Below are 15,266 nucleotides of genomic sequence, written 5' to 3'. Positions count from 1 at the left end.
TTTCTGGTGGATGTCTCCCGAGAGCCCGGCCCCATTGTGATATTTAGAAATTCCATGATTTTTCAGTGGTGCAGAAAATCTAATGTTTTGCTTGTGCTGTAGCTAAGATAAAAGCAACCACCTGGGAAAAGTTCTGTCTTTGGTTAGTCTGACCAAGGAGAGTGAACAATTGTTGCAATGACAGTTGGTGAGACTGGGAGGAGAGTACTTCAGTGTTGGAAGGATGCATGTATATTCTGACATGTGACAGAGGTACTGTGAAAAGGACAGCAGATGTTTATTGACTAATCGTCTCAACCTTCACAGCAGATGGGAAATATAAGAAATGGATTGGAAGAGAAAACTTTGCCTCTGATCCTGCAATCACTTACACAATTGAGTAACTTTTCAAACCGCAGGAGGCCCATTGACTTCATGAGCAAAGGCCCCACTTTACTCACATAAATATGTATTTGCAAGAGCAAGACCTTTGATTATAGCAGAAGCAACACCTCCTACTCCCTGGTGGCTAGAAAAAAAATCAGATTTCCTCAGAATAACCTAAAGAATCTGTTAGAAACTTAACAGGAAGGAATGTACTCCAGGAATCTGTATAAAATTATTTATTTGTAATAACAAAAACTTGTTTAGTGAAGCATTCACTGAAAGCTAGTTTGTTATTTCTAATGAAATACAACACAGAAGGACAACCGTAGCAATGCTGAGGATCTTAAAACATTGTTACCCAGGGGGACTAAATTAACACCTGGAGCATACCAGGCTAAGTAGTGTAGAGTAAACTGAACTTTGTGTTAGACAATGATGTTTTGCATAGTTCATAGGCCGTTAGCTGATTTGGATACCTGTACGTATGTACATATATATAAAACCATCATCTCCATTAACTGTAGCAGATGTCGTAGTTTCTATCCCTTCTAAAGAAGTCATCTGCCATTGTCATGGTGCCAGGACAGTCCATACAGTCTGCAGTTGGGTAGGGGAAATACTCTGATACTCTGAATGTATCCAGCTGCTCTGAGCCACAGGATGAGCAGTAACAGGCCGTGGGGGAGCAGCTGTACTGCGGATGTGAGCATTCCTCTAGAGGGTAGCCGTAGTTTGTGGTATCTAGAGGAGAAAGAGGGCTGTAGTTCAGTGGAGGAAAAGGAGGCAGCTGAGATGGGGAGTAGCTATAGTCTAATGGGCTGGACAGGTCAGATGAGGTAGGAGATCCAGGAACCTATAAAGATGGAGAGAAAAGAAAATGTGATGTTAAATGAAGTCAGTAATAATGGGCATTCAAATAATTACACAGACCAGAAAAAATACACCCATAATTACAAGGCCCTGAATGCGCAACCACATCACACCCCACTCTGGAGTTACCCTGCTCCATTGATAGTGCCGGAGTTTTGAAATCAATGGGCTTCACAAAGCGACTGTGAACTCATCAAGATGTCAGAATGTGTGTGTGCCTTCTGGAAGCACTGCCCTGACCCCCATCGTGAGCTCTGTGCAGAAGGACCTCTGCCCCCACCCCGAGTCCCAGTGAGTTCGGTGAATTTCTATGCTGACAGAGGGGTCCATCCAGATACAAGTCACTGCAGGATTGGGGCCTCAGTGCTCAACAAGGGAGCATGCTAGAGAAAAGTCCCAGATAATAGCCATGAACTGGGGCTGCTGTGCCCAAGTTCTGTTCTATCAAGACATCATTGGGGTAACTGGCCTTGCCACAATTTTTTCTGATGACTAACTGGAATATTTGGGAACACTGCACTCTACATTTGGTGTTGGTCCTTTAAACCTCCTGCCATGAGCATGTAGAACGCAGATCATGCTATAAACATAGCTGTTTTCTAAACTGCTAGTTACATGCAGTTTTAAACCCTCCTGCTTCACGGCATAAGCCAAACTTTGCCTGAGGAGGGTCAGGAAGGAACTTTGTAGTGGGCAGGTTATTCCATTATTGCCCACTTCAGGGGTTCTTTCACCTACCTCAGAAGCTATCAGAACAGGATACTGGACCAGGTGGAGCAATGGTCTGACCTGGTCTGGCAGTTCCTATCTTGCTAAGCATGAACATGTCAGTGGCATTAATTTAACCCTTAGGATCCAGGGGGGTGGATTGGGGTTGTTCCCTGGCCCGTCCCTAAAGAGATTCCATGGAATACAGGTAGGGGAGAACAGTGTATTGGAAGTGACACTCCTCAATTCTGCAACCTCAGGTCAGGATCAGCTGGTTCCTCCTATCCTCTGCTCCTGTGGAAGATGGCATGAGAGAGCCCCAATTATATATGGAATCCCAGACTCTCCCCTCCAGCTGTGGAACTGTTGGAAATGTTTCATGCTCATGAAACAGTTAAAGTCTTCAAAACTGGCCCAGAGCCTCAGGGAGTGGGGATTTTTACTTTGCCCATTTTGTTTCCTTTCTTGATTTCCTTGCTGGTCATGCTTAGATGATTTCTCTCAAGATGGTGCAAACTATAACTACAGACACCACCAGTCCAGCTCGGTAAAGAACGCAACTTACCAGGCTCTGGTTAAAGCAGAGAGGGGTTGACTGGAAGGTGTCTGGGTTATAGTGGGTAGATGCCTGGAGAGCACTCAGGGATGGGTCCATGGGCGGCTCTGTCTGAAGATAGGTATCAACAAGTTGCTCCAAATAACTTGGGTTTTCTTCACAGGAAATGCAATTTGGAAACTGCCGTGGCTGGAAATAGTTGGGGGCAGAAGAGACAGGTTCTTCATCAAAATAAGGTGCTAGGAGGAAAAAAGGAGATAAGAGATTGTTCAATACTTGTGCTTACAAAGGGAGGCCAAGCTAGTTGCATGTTTCCTTTGGGTCAGACTGTGATAGCCTTGTCTGTGCTGAGCAGCATCTTCCGTGGCAACCAGTCCCATGGAACACAGTGAGTCTAGACATTGAGACTTCAGGCTTAGACTGAGAGCTGGTCTACACTGTGGGGGAGGGAATCGATCTAAGATACGCAACTTCAGCTACGTGACTAGCGTAGCTGAAGTCGAAGTATCTTAGATCGAGTTACCTACCGTCCTCATGGTGCGGGATCCACGTCCGTGGCTCCCCCTGTTGACTCCGCTACTGCCGTTCGCATTGGTGGAGTTCCGGAGTCGACAGGAGCGCGTTCGGGGATCGATATATCGTGTCTAGATGAGACGTGATATATCGATCCCTGAGAAATCGATTGCTACCCGCCGATACAGACGATAGTGAAGACGTACCCTGAGCTTTCCAAAGGGTTCTATGTGAGTTAGGTGCCTAGTTCCATTGCAAGTCAACAGGGGCTGGCAGGGGGATTTTTCAGAAGTGCCTGCATGACTAGGGAGTTTAAGTCCTCTCCCATAGGGACTTAGGCGCTAAGTCACTTAGTGCTTTTGAAAATTGTGGGATCCAACTCCCTTAGACTCCTTTGAAAATCCCAGCCTGATTCTGAAAGTAAAACCAAAGCAATCCTGAGAGTGTGTAATGCAGGGGTGTGCTGCTGCTATTTTAACAGTTGGGTTTTGCTGTTAGCCTCTGCTAAACTCCATGTTCCAGGGATGCACGTCTCCATTAAAACAAAAATAGCTTCTTGTCTTCATAAGCAAGGACAGAGGTAAAACACTCAGCAGAGAGACCAGAGCTGTCCCTACATTACTTCTGAAAAATTTAGCAAGTATGTAGATGATACAGAGCTAGGTTCAATTGGTGTCATTTGGAAGAGGGCAGGAGTCGAAAAGGCTTTAGGGCCAGATTTTCACTTACACCAAGGCCTCTTTGCACCTCAGTACCGTGGTACTGGGCATCAGTTACCAGAGTAGTGTAAATAAGAATTTGGCCCTCTAGACTTGACTGCATTTCATGCTAAATTCAGCTGTTCACAAACACAGTTAATAACAAAGCCCTGATCTTGCAAACACTTACCCATGCAGGTAGTCCTGTTGATCTCAACGGGAGTGCTAGCATGTGTAACATTACTCTCATGCGTAAGTGTTTGCAGGACTGGGAGCAAAGTGTTTAACTGGACAGTGGGGCAAAAAACATGCACCCAAAAGAAAGAAAGAGAAAGATTTACCAGCCTGAAAAAGGTTACGTGCGTCTCAAGTTTCTATATTAACATAAGCAAATTTAAACTCCAAATATTCATTATTTAAGCATTTCCTTGTCCGCGCAACGTATACATGCACACATTTACAAATGAAAGGGGAAACTTTCTGGATCTCTTAGCTACCAATATCTAGAGAAAACAAGATCTGAAAAGTCCAAACTAATATTTTTTTCTCCCAATTCCTGGATATTGGTGTCAACCAGGAAGGACCTGTTTATGCAGCTCTGTTGGAAAGACTGACACTCCTTCTGAACTCTGCAGGGAGAGGGGGGAAAGAGAGAGAGTAACTGACTCTGCTGGAAGCTAGATAAGCAGCAAAGACAAGTAATGCTTTAAGACATTCTGGTCCCATCTGACAATCAGATAAAGGCAGTACTAAGAGAGAGAAATCTTGATAAAGGCACCATGGTAATAAATGTTACCAATTAATTGGAGCTTTGATCCTCAGTAGAAAAGGCAAACTACATGGATATGAAGACAAAATTTCTGCTAGTGAGGGCAAAATGTACCCTGCTGGTCTTACTGCATCCTCATCTGCATTTAGTGAGCCCTTTTCAGGTTCTGATTGGTTGGATTCCTAATTAAATGGTAGTGCCTGCCTCAATCCTTGCATCGAGGGCTAAAAAGACTTGGACTGGTGGAATAGATGGGGGGAGGGGAGAAGGGGGATGCTCTTTGTACCAACCTGTGCAGGGAGGAGAAACAGATTCTGGAAACTGGACACCGCTGCTGCCTCGGGAAACCTGACAAAACAGAACAGAAGGAAAATAGCAAATGCAAGTGTTTCTGCTTTGAAAGATCAAAGGAGATCTTTTTCCTGAACATTGAGGTGAGTCACAATTACTTTTCAAACGTACTTGTGCAAACAATAATGATTGTTGTTTTTATTACCTGTGTCTGTATTACATTCAGTTGTTCTGTTATTTATGTAGCACTCTCGATCTGTGTAACATTGTATTGTTCCAGAGTGCCACCCAGATAACAGTAGATGTGCATTACACTGAATTGTTCTAGTGTTAAATATGTAGCTCCTCTGATGTGCATTTCATTCCATTGTTCCATTACTGTTAATTCACCATAGATCTGTTTATACTTGAATTTTTAGTCATGTTTTAACACATGTTAATTAGCAGGATTGTAAATCCTAGTGTGGACATGACACAAAAAAATACTCTAGGAGTAGGAACACGAGTAGGAACAATTTACAACCGTGTTAGCTAAGGCGTTTAAAACACAACTAAAAAACCTAGTGTGGCTTACCCTGTATAGCACCACACATGCGCACCAGACTGAATTGTTCTACTGCACACTTCACTTGGCAATCTGCAGGTGCAATTACTCTAAGACTGCAACACTTAAAAGAAAACTGATGATATTGTTTTCCCTGAAGATTTGTAAACTGAAACTTACAAAATCAATAAGCCTATTAGAAAATCACCTCAGACATTATGGGTGAAATCCTGGCTGCACTGAAAACAAAGTAAGGTTTGCCATCTCCTTCAATGGGGCGTCACTCTAGCTATTCAGACTGGGGCTTCTTCTGATCAGATGGTTTTAACTTAGGCTGGCCAGAGCTTCATTTCTTCCATTCAAAATGTTCCTGAGTTAGAGAGTGGCTGGTTTCCCTATCAAGAACTTCCTAACATTTGCCCAGTTATTTAACACTTAAACTGTAATTATTCTCTGTGGGAGGAAAAAAAAACATTATTTGAATCCTGGCAGTTCTGGAAGAGTTGGCAAGGTTGGTATTCTCTGTTTTGTCTATACAGACACAATATGTAACTTTCCCACTAATAGTAAAGTGGTTTAGTTAACTTGCAGGTTCTGTCCTGCAGAATGCTTTAAAGTCTAGCTTGGCAGTACACGTGTGTACAGCACCTAACACAATGGGACACTGATCCCTGGGGCCTCCATGACGCAAATAAATAATAACCAGTATAAATTCTGTTAAGCACAAAGCTAATCTCCTGCAACACTGGCTTTGAGTCTCCTTAGTGGATGGAACAATCATAGTGTAAACATTGAGTGAATAGCAAATATAGACTAGTTCAGTCCAGCCTCTTAACACCCAGCTGGAACATTTATAGAGTATGTAAGTACTTAGTCATTAGAGGAAGAAGGAAGGGGTGACTTTACACTTAAGAGACAAGCATACTGCAGCATTTCAGTGCTAAAGGGCTCCATTCACCAAGCCTCTTTATTTGTGGTTGCAGGTTGCAGTCTGCTCAGCTTCTTGTGCAATCAACCGCTGCAGAGAGCAGGAGGTGGGAGATTAAATCTGAAAACCATCCAGGCTGTAATGTCATGAACCAGGAAGCAGTAATGATTTACCAACCTCATTATGCAAAAACACAGGGCAGCCTGAGCTAGAGGGCTCACTTACAAGAGAGGTGGACTGTTCTGTGTGGGTCAACTCCGCATCAGTATATAGGTCTCCTTAACTCCTTTCCTTCTCTCCAAATAGTTATGGGTTTGGCCTGCTTGTACTGAAATGCATTAAAGGCCCTGATTCCACAAAGCATTGAAGCATGTGCATAACTTCAAGCACACAGTGGGCCTATTCACATACTTAAGTGCTTTACTGGATTGCAGCCAGAGTGTCCTGCATTAAGGGCCTGATCCTGCACCAGTAAAGTGTTTTCATTTATTTAAATGGGAGTGGGATTAAGCCCTATTTAAATGGTTTTGCTCATACTCACTTTCTAACTTTCTTTCAAGACAAAAGGAAATACACCTCTGGGTTTTTCTTTCTTTTCTTTTCTTTTTTTTTTAACATTAACAAAGTTGCATTACCCATTATAAAAATCCCAAATTTTCAATCACCTTCTAGGGTTTTTTAGGACAAGTTAAGAGATAAGAATCGACATTTCCATTGTTACCAGCCTTAACAAACTGAAAAGAAAAATGTTAAAGGAGAAAATTATCCCCTTGAGACCACAAAGCTAGAGGATGCATGCACATTAAAACAGGGCACTAGAAACTACCTTGTATCAGGCAACTTGAACTTCATCTGCCAGCCTGTTGCTCATTCACCAAGCGTGGCTAGGTCCCTGTGAAATTCCTCACTGTAACCTCCAGTGTTCAGTAACGTAACTAATTTTATGTCAGTTACAAATTTGGCTACCACACTGTTCACCCCTTGTCTAGATCATCGATAAACATCAGTCCTGGTACAGAACATTGGACACTCAGTGTTAACCTTTGGTCATGTTGAAAATTCACCGTTTTCCCCTGTTCATGTCTTCTGGCCAGTTTCTAACCCCTGACAGCACTTTGCCTTTCACCCCAGGGTGACTAATCGCTTGTGAGGCACTTTGTGAAAGGATTATATGATTACCATGTACATGATGTTCTCCAGTTATCCTGCAGGCACAGTTTTGCTAACCCGTTCAGAATTACAACAGATTACACAGCTGTGATATTCCTTCACAGAAGCCAGGCTGGTATGTCTGTGTTGTGTTTGGTAATTTCAGATTTAATTATTGTTTACTTTGATTCACTTGATAATGATGTAAGGTGCACTGCTCTGCTAATTACCAGGATCACCCCTCATGCCTTTTCTGAAGAGTGGTAACAAATTTGCTTCCCTTCAGCTCTCTGGTACAGTAGCTGATTCTAATGAGAGGCTACAGATTCTTGCTGATTCTTCCATATCAAGAAAGAAAATAAACTCTTTGGGAAAATTCATTTCACGGGGAAATTCCCTCTGCACAGGATAATAGCTGCTGCAGTGGCAGAACAATGCGCTGGGGATCAGAGCTCATTCCTTGGCATGGATCCAGCACACCTGGCAAGAGCTGAGCTTGGCCTTTTGCTCCGAGGCCACCAGTGCCTGAGTTCTATGGAACCACTGCTTTTGAGCCCTGATCCAAAGTCCATTGAAGTCAAGGGAAAGACTCGCATTGATTTCAACGGGTATTGGAGCTAGCTTCCAGCCCTTGGGGATCCAAGCTAAGACCCTCCTTCCTAGGCCAGCAGGGGTTAGGAGCAGTATGATGCCACGACATTCAGCCCTGGGAGGATTTGGTTGTGCTCCCTCCCCAGGGGCCAGCAGAAGCTGGAAGCTGTGCAGAGCTGGTGCCTTTATGCCCTGACTGATGACTGAAGGAGCCACTGAACAATGGAAGGCCTTTGAGGTGGGTATTTTAGGGGGTGGGGGGTGGGAATGACATTCTTTTGGGCTCTGAGAGCTACCTTTTGGAGGGGAGAACAGGTTGGGAGCCTCAGTACAACACAGAGCTTTACATGGGAGGGTCCTCAAAGCAGGCGACAAGGGCTTTGTTTGAGTCAGATAGAACATACATTTTCCCTTGCTGCTGCACAGAGATTCTGAGCAGGCCTGTCTATCAAGCCTTATCCACATAGGGGAAATTGACCAGCAGTGTTATTCCGGAGCTGCTGTTCCAGTATAATTGGGCTATTCCAGAATAACTCTCTCATGGAGACCGGGCTACTGTCTTCTGGAATAAAAGTGAGCAGAGTAACTTGTCTGGAACAAAGTAATTTTTGTTCCAGAAGAGAGCATCCAGTTTGGGGAGTTATTCTGGAATAGCTAAATTAGTCAATTTCCCCTTGAAGACAAGCTCTCAGTTTTGCCTGCATCAGCAGCGTCTGCTCCCATGGCTCTGAGTTCATTAAATCGATGGAAGAGAGATTAAGAGAAATAGTTTCTTATTCTTAAATTACAACATGGAAGAAGCTAGTATTTTTGTCCTTACAGTGGCATCAGTTGCTGCTTGTCGTGCTCTCCTCTGCTGCAATAACTCTTTCACAGTGATCTTTACTCGAACACCTTGATACACCTTGGATTTTCCTGAAAGAGTGAGTTAAAAATAAGATTGCATGGTTGAGAACAGGAAAGCAGGCACTTTAGAGTGGTGATATTTAAAATATAAAAAAGTAAATTGTGTGTTCTCTGTCACACTTTATATAAAGGGTATATTTACAAAGAGTTTGTAAAGAATTTATAAATTATGAATAGATGTTTTAATAAATAGTTAGTCAGTTATTACAGAATGCCATACATCCCTTGTAACCATGACTTATACCCATTTCATGATTGTAATATGCTTGTAACATTTACTAACACTTTGTAGACTATTTGCAAATGTACCCTTAATATATAATAAATATAATTGTGACTAAGTTTTCTTCTTCTGTAAGAGTTTCTTTTTTTCTTAGTAATAAAGGCTGGAGAAATAAATATTACTTAGCTCTTGACCTGAAATTCAGAGAACACTTAAAGAGGAAGACAAGTACAATTATCTCCACTTTACTAATGGGAAGACTAAGGCAGCGAGATATTAAGACCCCAGTCTTGCAAACACTTACACACATGCTTAACTTTTAATATTGCCAATACTCCCACTGATTTCCATCAAAGTTAAGCACGTATGTAAGTATTTGCAGGATCAGGGCCTAAGCAACTTGCATAAAATCACACAGTAAGTCAGTGGCAGAATGAAAAACAGTCCCCCAGGCACTCTAATTCCCAGCCTTGTCTGCTGTACCATACTGTCAAATTAATTTGAATCTCTACAATATCCTGAAGTTTTCAGTCCAGGAAACAGACATGGGCACTGAGTTCATCCACCATGTTAAGAACAGGAATAAAAACAATGCAAATATGCGGGTGGTTATTCTTTTATAGGACTAAACAATACTATGAATAAAATGATTGCGCTTTCAAGAATCACTTTCTGTGAGACCCCGTTTTCCTTCTTTCTTTCATGAGAGGAGTCATTCTGTACAACTCCAGTTTGTTTCAGACATGCATGTGGGCCTCCATCAATCAGCAAAAACAATTGCCACTCACTAGCTTAGTCAGAACTTTGTATTTGGAGTAGTTAAGAATTTGCCTATTGACAAGAAACTACCCCTGATACTACTGCTGGAAGAAATATTTAACACCCACTGCAGTTTAGTTCAGTTTTTAGAATTGCTTCATTTTGTACTTGGTATATTTCTCTCTGAAATGACCCTGCAGAGGCTCAGTAAAACAGACAAACGCATTGTCAACCTGGGATTGAATCTTGCAAATGGTTATTTGCGTGGCCCCAGTCCTGCTATCAGACCTGGCACTGAAGCTCTGCACAGAGATCCATGCACACAGATCTGATTGCAGGATCCAGCTTCTATTCCTATTGCCTGCAATGGGAATACTTATGAGTAAGGGCCTGCAGGATCAGGTTCACAGCTAATATTCTGCCTTTAGAGACCCTGCAATGTTAGCTGGTCCTTGCTTGGAGGGGTAATAGAACAATCCCATGGGGAACAATTACCTAGATATGCACAAGGGTTTATAATACCCATCTATTGCCTGTTTGATCCCCTAACAGCAACTTTCAGCCTCTCCTTTGCCGTGACATAGGCAGAGTGTATACGTTGATCCACCACTGGCACTTGCCACCTTTCACTCCTCCTCCGCCAGGGGTGCTAGATTGACAGTGGAGCCTGTCTCTATCCTAGTGCAGATAGTGTCTCTTAGTGCCACGGGCCTCTTTAATGACAGCCTGCCATACACAGTCACATTGTCTCGAATGCGGTGCCTGGTGTTAACTGTCCTTGCCCCTCATTGCAGACCACAGGCCAATTAGTGTGGAATCCAGAGGAAGGGGTTCTACTGAGCTGCATACTCAGCTCTCGGGGGGATTATTTATCCCGCTCGTTCCATTTTATTTTTGAAAACTGCAAATGATGTTTCCTTGAATCTGAGGGTGAGAAACATATAACATGAACCCTCTGCTCCAAGCCTCTCTTGTTGGGAGGGCTGACATCTCAGGCCCTGATCCAGCAAACCTGCTTTGATTTATGCATGCAAATGTCTCCTTAGCCTTATCTACAATGGGAAAATGTATTACCTTACGAAATGTGTTAAACAAGAAGGCAGCTAGGAGAGTTGGGGCCTGCCCTGTTTAACCAGTGTGGTTACTCCCAGACAACCAGCTAACAGGACTGGCCTTGTCCACACTAAAGTCAAAAACATATTTAACATCATGATAGTTACCATGTTTTTGGATGTTGCATCTTTCCAGCATAGATAGTACAATTATCCACCTGCACAAAGGTTTTCTGGATCAGGGTCCTCCACTGACCAGTCTAACTAAAAACATAGGGACTATTCCCTTCAACAGGTGGCAAAGAACAGTAGTGACATGGCCTGGGCGAATATCCACTTCAGCAGTCTCGGGGTCATGCCAACAGAGAGCCAGTGTCCCGCCTGGGCTAAGTGGAGATAGGACAGGTCCCCATGTCAGCAGCCCGGGACTGACGCCTCACTCCACACTACCTGCGGTCTGCACCTGCTTCATTTAACCTTCCTGGCAAACCTCAGCATCCATTTGCAGGGAGGGGGCAGAGCCTGTCCGAGCCTGAAGCCAGGCCGGTCCTTCCCCTGCCTCCCCGGGCTGAGCGCTGGGCTAGGGTTCGATGCGGTTGGGCAGGTGACAGCGTGGGAGGCACGGGACTGGGGCTCCCACAGGGCTGCCTTGCAGGCACCCTCCGCCGAAGAGCTGGCTCGGCCACCTCCGACAAGCTAGCCGGGTCCCATGACTGCACCTCGGCCGGGCTCGGGGGGTCGCCCAAGGACCCCAAGTTCCTCCCAGGCGGCGGCTGGGGTGAGGTGCGCAAGGAGCCCCGCAGGCAAGGCGCCCCGGGGAGATGGGGGGCGCCAAGCGGCTGCGCAGGGCGCCCCGGGGTGGGAGCTCGAGCCCAGCGGGGGCTGCAGGGGGGCGCGCCAGGACTGGGATGCGCAGGGCCCCGTGCGCAGCTGCCTGCGGCCCCCAGCCAGCTCCACTCCCGGGCGCAGCGCGGAGCTGGAGGCCGCTGCGGCGCAGCCGGGCACCTTCCGGAGGCGGCGGGTCCCCGCTCGGGGTCTGGGATCCGCCCCCCCAGCACCTTGGCCGGGAAAGCCCGGCTCTGTGAGTAGCTCTGATTGGGGACTGGGGCAGGTTCCGCACCCCCGGGCTGCCCGGTTCCGCGTCCTTTGCGCCGGGGCACCGGGCCCCCTGCGCCCACCACCACCCGGGCCGGGAGGGGCCCCTCCGCAGTTCTGTATCCCGTGCGACCCGCGCAGCATTCCCGGCCTGGCTGCCCCACGCCCTGTGCTGCACGGACCCCGGCTCCCCTAATCCCCTCGCAGCCTGGCGCGGGAGCCTGGCCCCACACCTGCCGGAGGTGAACACGGGGGTTGCCCGCCACCCCTCATCAGTCTGGGACCTCCCTGGGGCCGGGCTGTCCCCCATCTCCCCAGGATTAGCCCCCGTCGATCTGAGGCTGTTTCCCCAGGTGCCCAGGCCCCATAACGCAGCTGCTGGCCTCTCAGGGGCGGGCGCAGAGCCAGCTTGCGCTCGGCGCAGATATCTGGGGAGGGGGCTTGGTGATTGCGCGGGGGAGGGGGCTGGAGCTGGGGGGAATCCGCCCCACCTGACACTCTCATGGGCCGCGGGGAGTTTGCTGCCCGGCAGCGCCACTGCTGGTCACAGCGGACGTGGCACCAAGTCACTTGGGGGGGGGGGGGTCCCCAACTGTGGATCTAGTGTAGGACGCACGTTTCCTCTTTTCAACAGCCCTAAAGGGGTGATCTCTCCTTGCGTGTGCAGCATCTCCTCCTGGGCCTTCCGAGTCCCACTCGGGTCAGATCGTCCCTGAATATTAAAATACACAACTAATCACCTGGCAGCGCTGAGTTACGTTGCCTGAAGTCTTAAATTGCACCCGCGATTGGGCAGGTTGACCCTGAAATCTGCAGCCCCTGAGCGCGAGCGCTCCCCGGAGCACTGGCTAAAAGCACCGAATTTGCAAAGCACGTTAGGGATTAGCGGCATTTTTTTTAAAGGCTGGAATACTTTTAACAATGGTTATTTAGAGCCCCTGCATTCCTGTGCACAAAACACGTTTGCTTTTTCCCTGTCTCTTGCGCTGGGTGTGTGTATTATTCTACATATAATGTGTATTGCATATGATCAGTCTCCCTTCTATCCACTTAAAAACACTGATTTGGTTGCACTTTGCATTATACAAATACTAACTTTTTCTTTCTCTCCCCCATTCCCATTTTGAAGGTAAAATGACCGAAAATGGAGGATAATTTAAACATCCCCCAAATTCATGAAGAAAAGGTTTAAACTGAACTTACCGGACATTCTGACCTGAAAGAAGAAGCAACTTTTATAACAGCTTATGTTGCAGCAGAAGAATCAATCACCTGGGCTCCTAGATGCTGGGGGGAAAGGGAACAAAAAATAAGATTTTTAAAATATAAAAAAAGAATACCCAAGACCATTGTGAAAATTCCAGGTGGAGACAAACAATATTAATGTTTTATACCTACAGATATAAGTTTGAGTTTTTCTCCCCTAATGCCAAGTATTTAAAACCTCTAGAAACCAATGATTTGACAATCAATGATTGCGCGATACTTTCAATTTGAATATTCAAAGGCTTAACAAAATGGGCTATCTTTTTGTGAAACCCAGCACATCCCCATGTAGCAGAGGGTCTTGGGGAATAAGATTTGGTGGGGGGGCCTTCCCCACTCCTTGCTTTTGGGACAAATTGAACATTTTATCCACCTTTCCACAAACAAAGCAGATGCCCTGAAACCTGGTCAGTATTTTCATCTCAGATACACACACTTGGCCCCAATTCTCTCATATTTCACTTGCCAGCTGCAAAGGACTTGCTGCAAGGGCACAGGGTGATTTTTGCACAATTTTTCACATTTTAAGGCTAAATTTGAGGATTTTTGGAGCAAAATGGCAGTTGGTGGGCGTGGCATAATAGAGACTCTGTCTGGGGCACCAGAATAGCTATCACTGACCAAAGAGAGCTTTTATTTCATTCTGTTCCCCTCCCTCATCCTCCGTTTGTGCCCTTCGTTGGATTTTATTTGTATTTTCCCCAGTTCATGATCTTCACACCTATTCCATAAAGTGGCCTCTTTCAGATTAGATTCCCCCAAATTGACCTGTGTGGGGATCCTTGCATGGACAGCCAATTTAGCTCTAGCAAGGATAGCTTGACTTGTTTTTGGCCAGCGTTGGACAATCAGTATAGAATCCCAATTTTTTTACACTGTATGTAAACATTCCCTATGCCCTGCCGTTATTACCCTCCAACAAGGAATAGCTGCTTAAAGCAGAAAGCAGGGTAGGCTGTTAATCATCTACCAGCAGTTTAATTTAGCTATTGTTACTCTTTTTCTTCTTAAGTTCAACAAATATACTTGATTTGTGTTAGGGAGTGGCACCGAGGTGGTCTCAGAAATGTCCTTATTCCAGCCCTGAAACATTTTCATGCAAAAAGTGATTACTTTTGTTGGGGCAAATACTGGAGCAGAATAACAGGAAAGAAAGCCCCTAACTTTGTTATAAAACAGAACTCCTCTAATAATGTCCCCATATTAATAATTCTGTTTTATATATGCTTTTCACCATGATGTACACTCATCAATTTCACTGTTGGTGACTAAAACAACAACAATACTATCTGCTTTAAGACACAACTTGAAGCTGGATATTTTGTGAAAGGAATACTAGATACCACCTGAATTAGGTATGTTTTCATATCTGGTATAAATCCTCCTGCAGAAACGGGCAGATTTCCACTGATGGGACTTAGTTTTAAAAGTTAGGAAATCTCTCTTCCTCCAGCTGTGACATTGTCTTCTACTTGGCTTGAGATATACATTGTAGATAGCTAGAGGCATGGGAGAATCCTGTTTATCTTCCAAGGGGGTTTACCTTGGAAAATGCGCCAATAAGTCTATAGTTAGGTTTACTTTCTGCAACTGGAAAATGTAGGCAACTGCTCATGAAAGCTGCCAAGATCAAATACTAATTGGTTTATGAGTCTTAAGAAAAAAGAACTTTATCTTAACAAGGAAGACCAAATGTTTTGGGTGTTACTTTGTATGGCCCAGATCCTCAAAGATATTTAGGCTCCTAACTTCTATTGATTTCTTTGAGGATTTGAGCCTTTGAGTCCAGATTTAGAATGGCTTCCACTGTTCAACACGCCTATTATCTGTTTTCCATGCAAGGGCAGCTGATCAAATACTCACTATCCTTTTAAAACTTAATGGAGTGAGCCGTGTAAAAGAGGGTCTGTGCCTCCTTTTCTTTTCGAAGCATTTAAGGTGGTTGCTGCTAATGTAGCATCACCAGGTGATTTTTCAGACGC

The 15,266-nt window shown here is 45.1% G+C and overlaps 1 protein-coding gene and 1 long non-coding RNA gene across 2 annotated transcripts; one reads left to right on the top strand and one right to left on the bottom strand.

Annotated features, from left to right (window-relative positions):
- Window positions 1-653: 653 nt before the first annotated feature.
- On the bottom strand, window positions 654-3,968 carry POU2AF3 (POU class 2 homeobox associating factor 3). The gene is made up of 3 exons (XM_050922152.1): window positions 3,902-3,968; window positions 2,510-2,739; window positions 654-1,219 (listed from the first exon to the last, which is right to left on the bottom strand). The coding sequence occupies exons 1-3, from the start codon at window positions 3,903-3,905 to the stop codon at window positions 881-883; spliced, it is 573 nt and encodes a 190-aa protein (XP_050778109.1). The 5' UTR covers window positions 3,906-3,968; the 3' UTR covers window positions 654-880.
- A 7,128-nt stretch (window positions 3,969-11,096) lies between these two features.
- Window positions 11,097-14,570, top strand: LOC127033864 (uncharacterized). The gene is made up of 2 exons (XR_007769236.1): window positions 11,097-11,701; window positions 13,148-14,570. It is a non-coding gene; the product is annotated as an uncharacterized LOC127033864 (long non-coding RNA).
- The last annotated feature ends 696 nt before the right edge of the window (window positions 14,571-15,266 follow it).

The sequence above is a fragment of the Gopherus flavomarginatus genome, chromosome 13 (assembly GCF_025201925.1).
Source record: "Gopherus flavomarginatus isolate rGopFla2 chromosome 13, rGopFla2.mat.asm, whole genome shotgun sequence".
In the NCBI taxonomy this organism is placed as follows: domain Eukaryota; kingdom Metazoa; phylum Chordata; order Testudines; family Testudinidae; genus Gopherus; species Gopherus flavomarginatus.
Note: the sequence above shows the minus strand (reverse complement) of the source record. Positions and strands in the feature narration are given on the sequence as shown.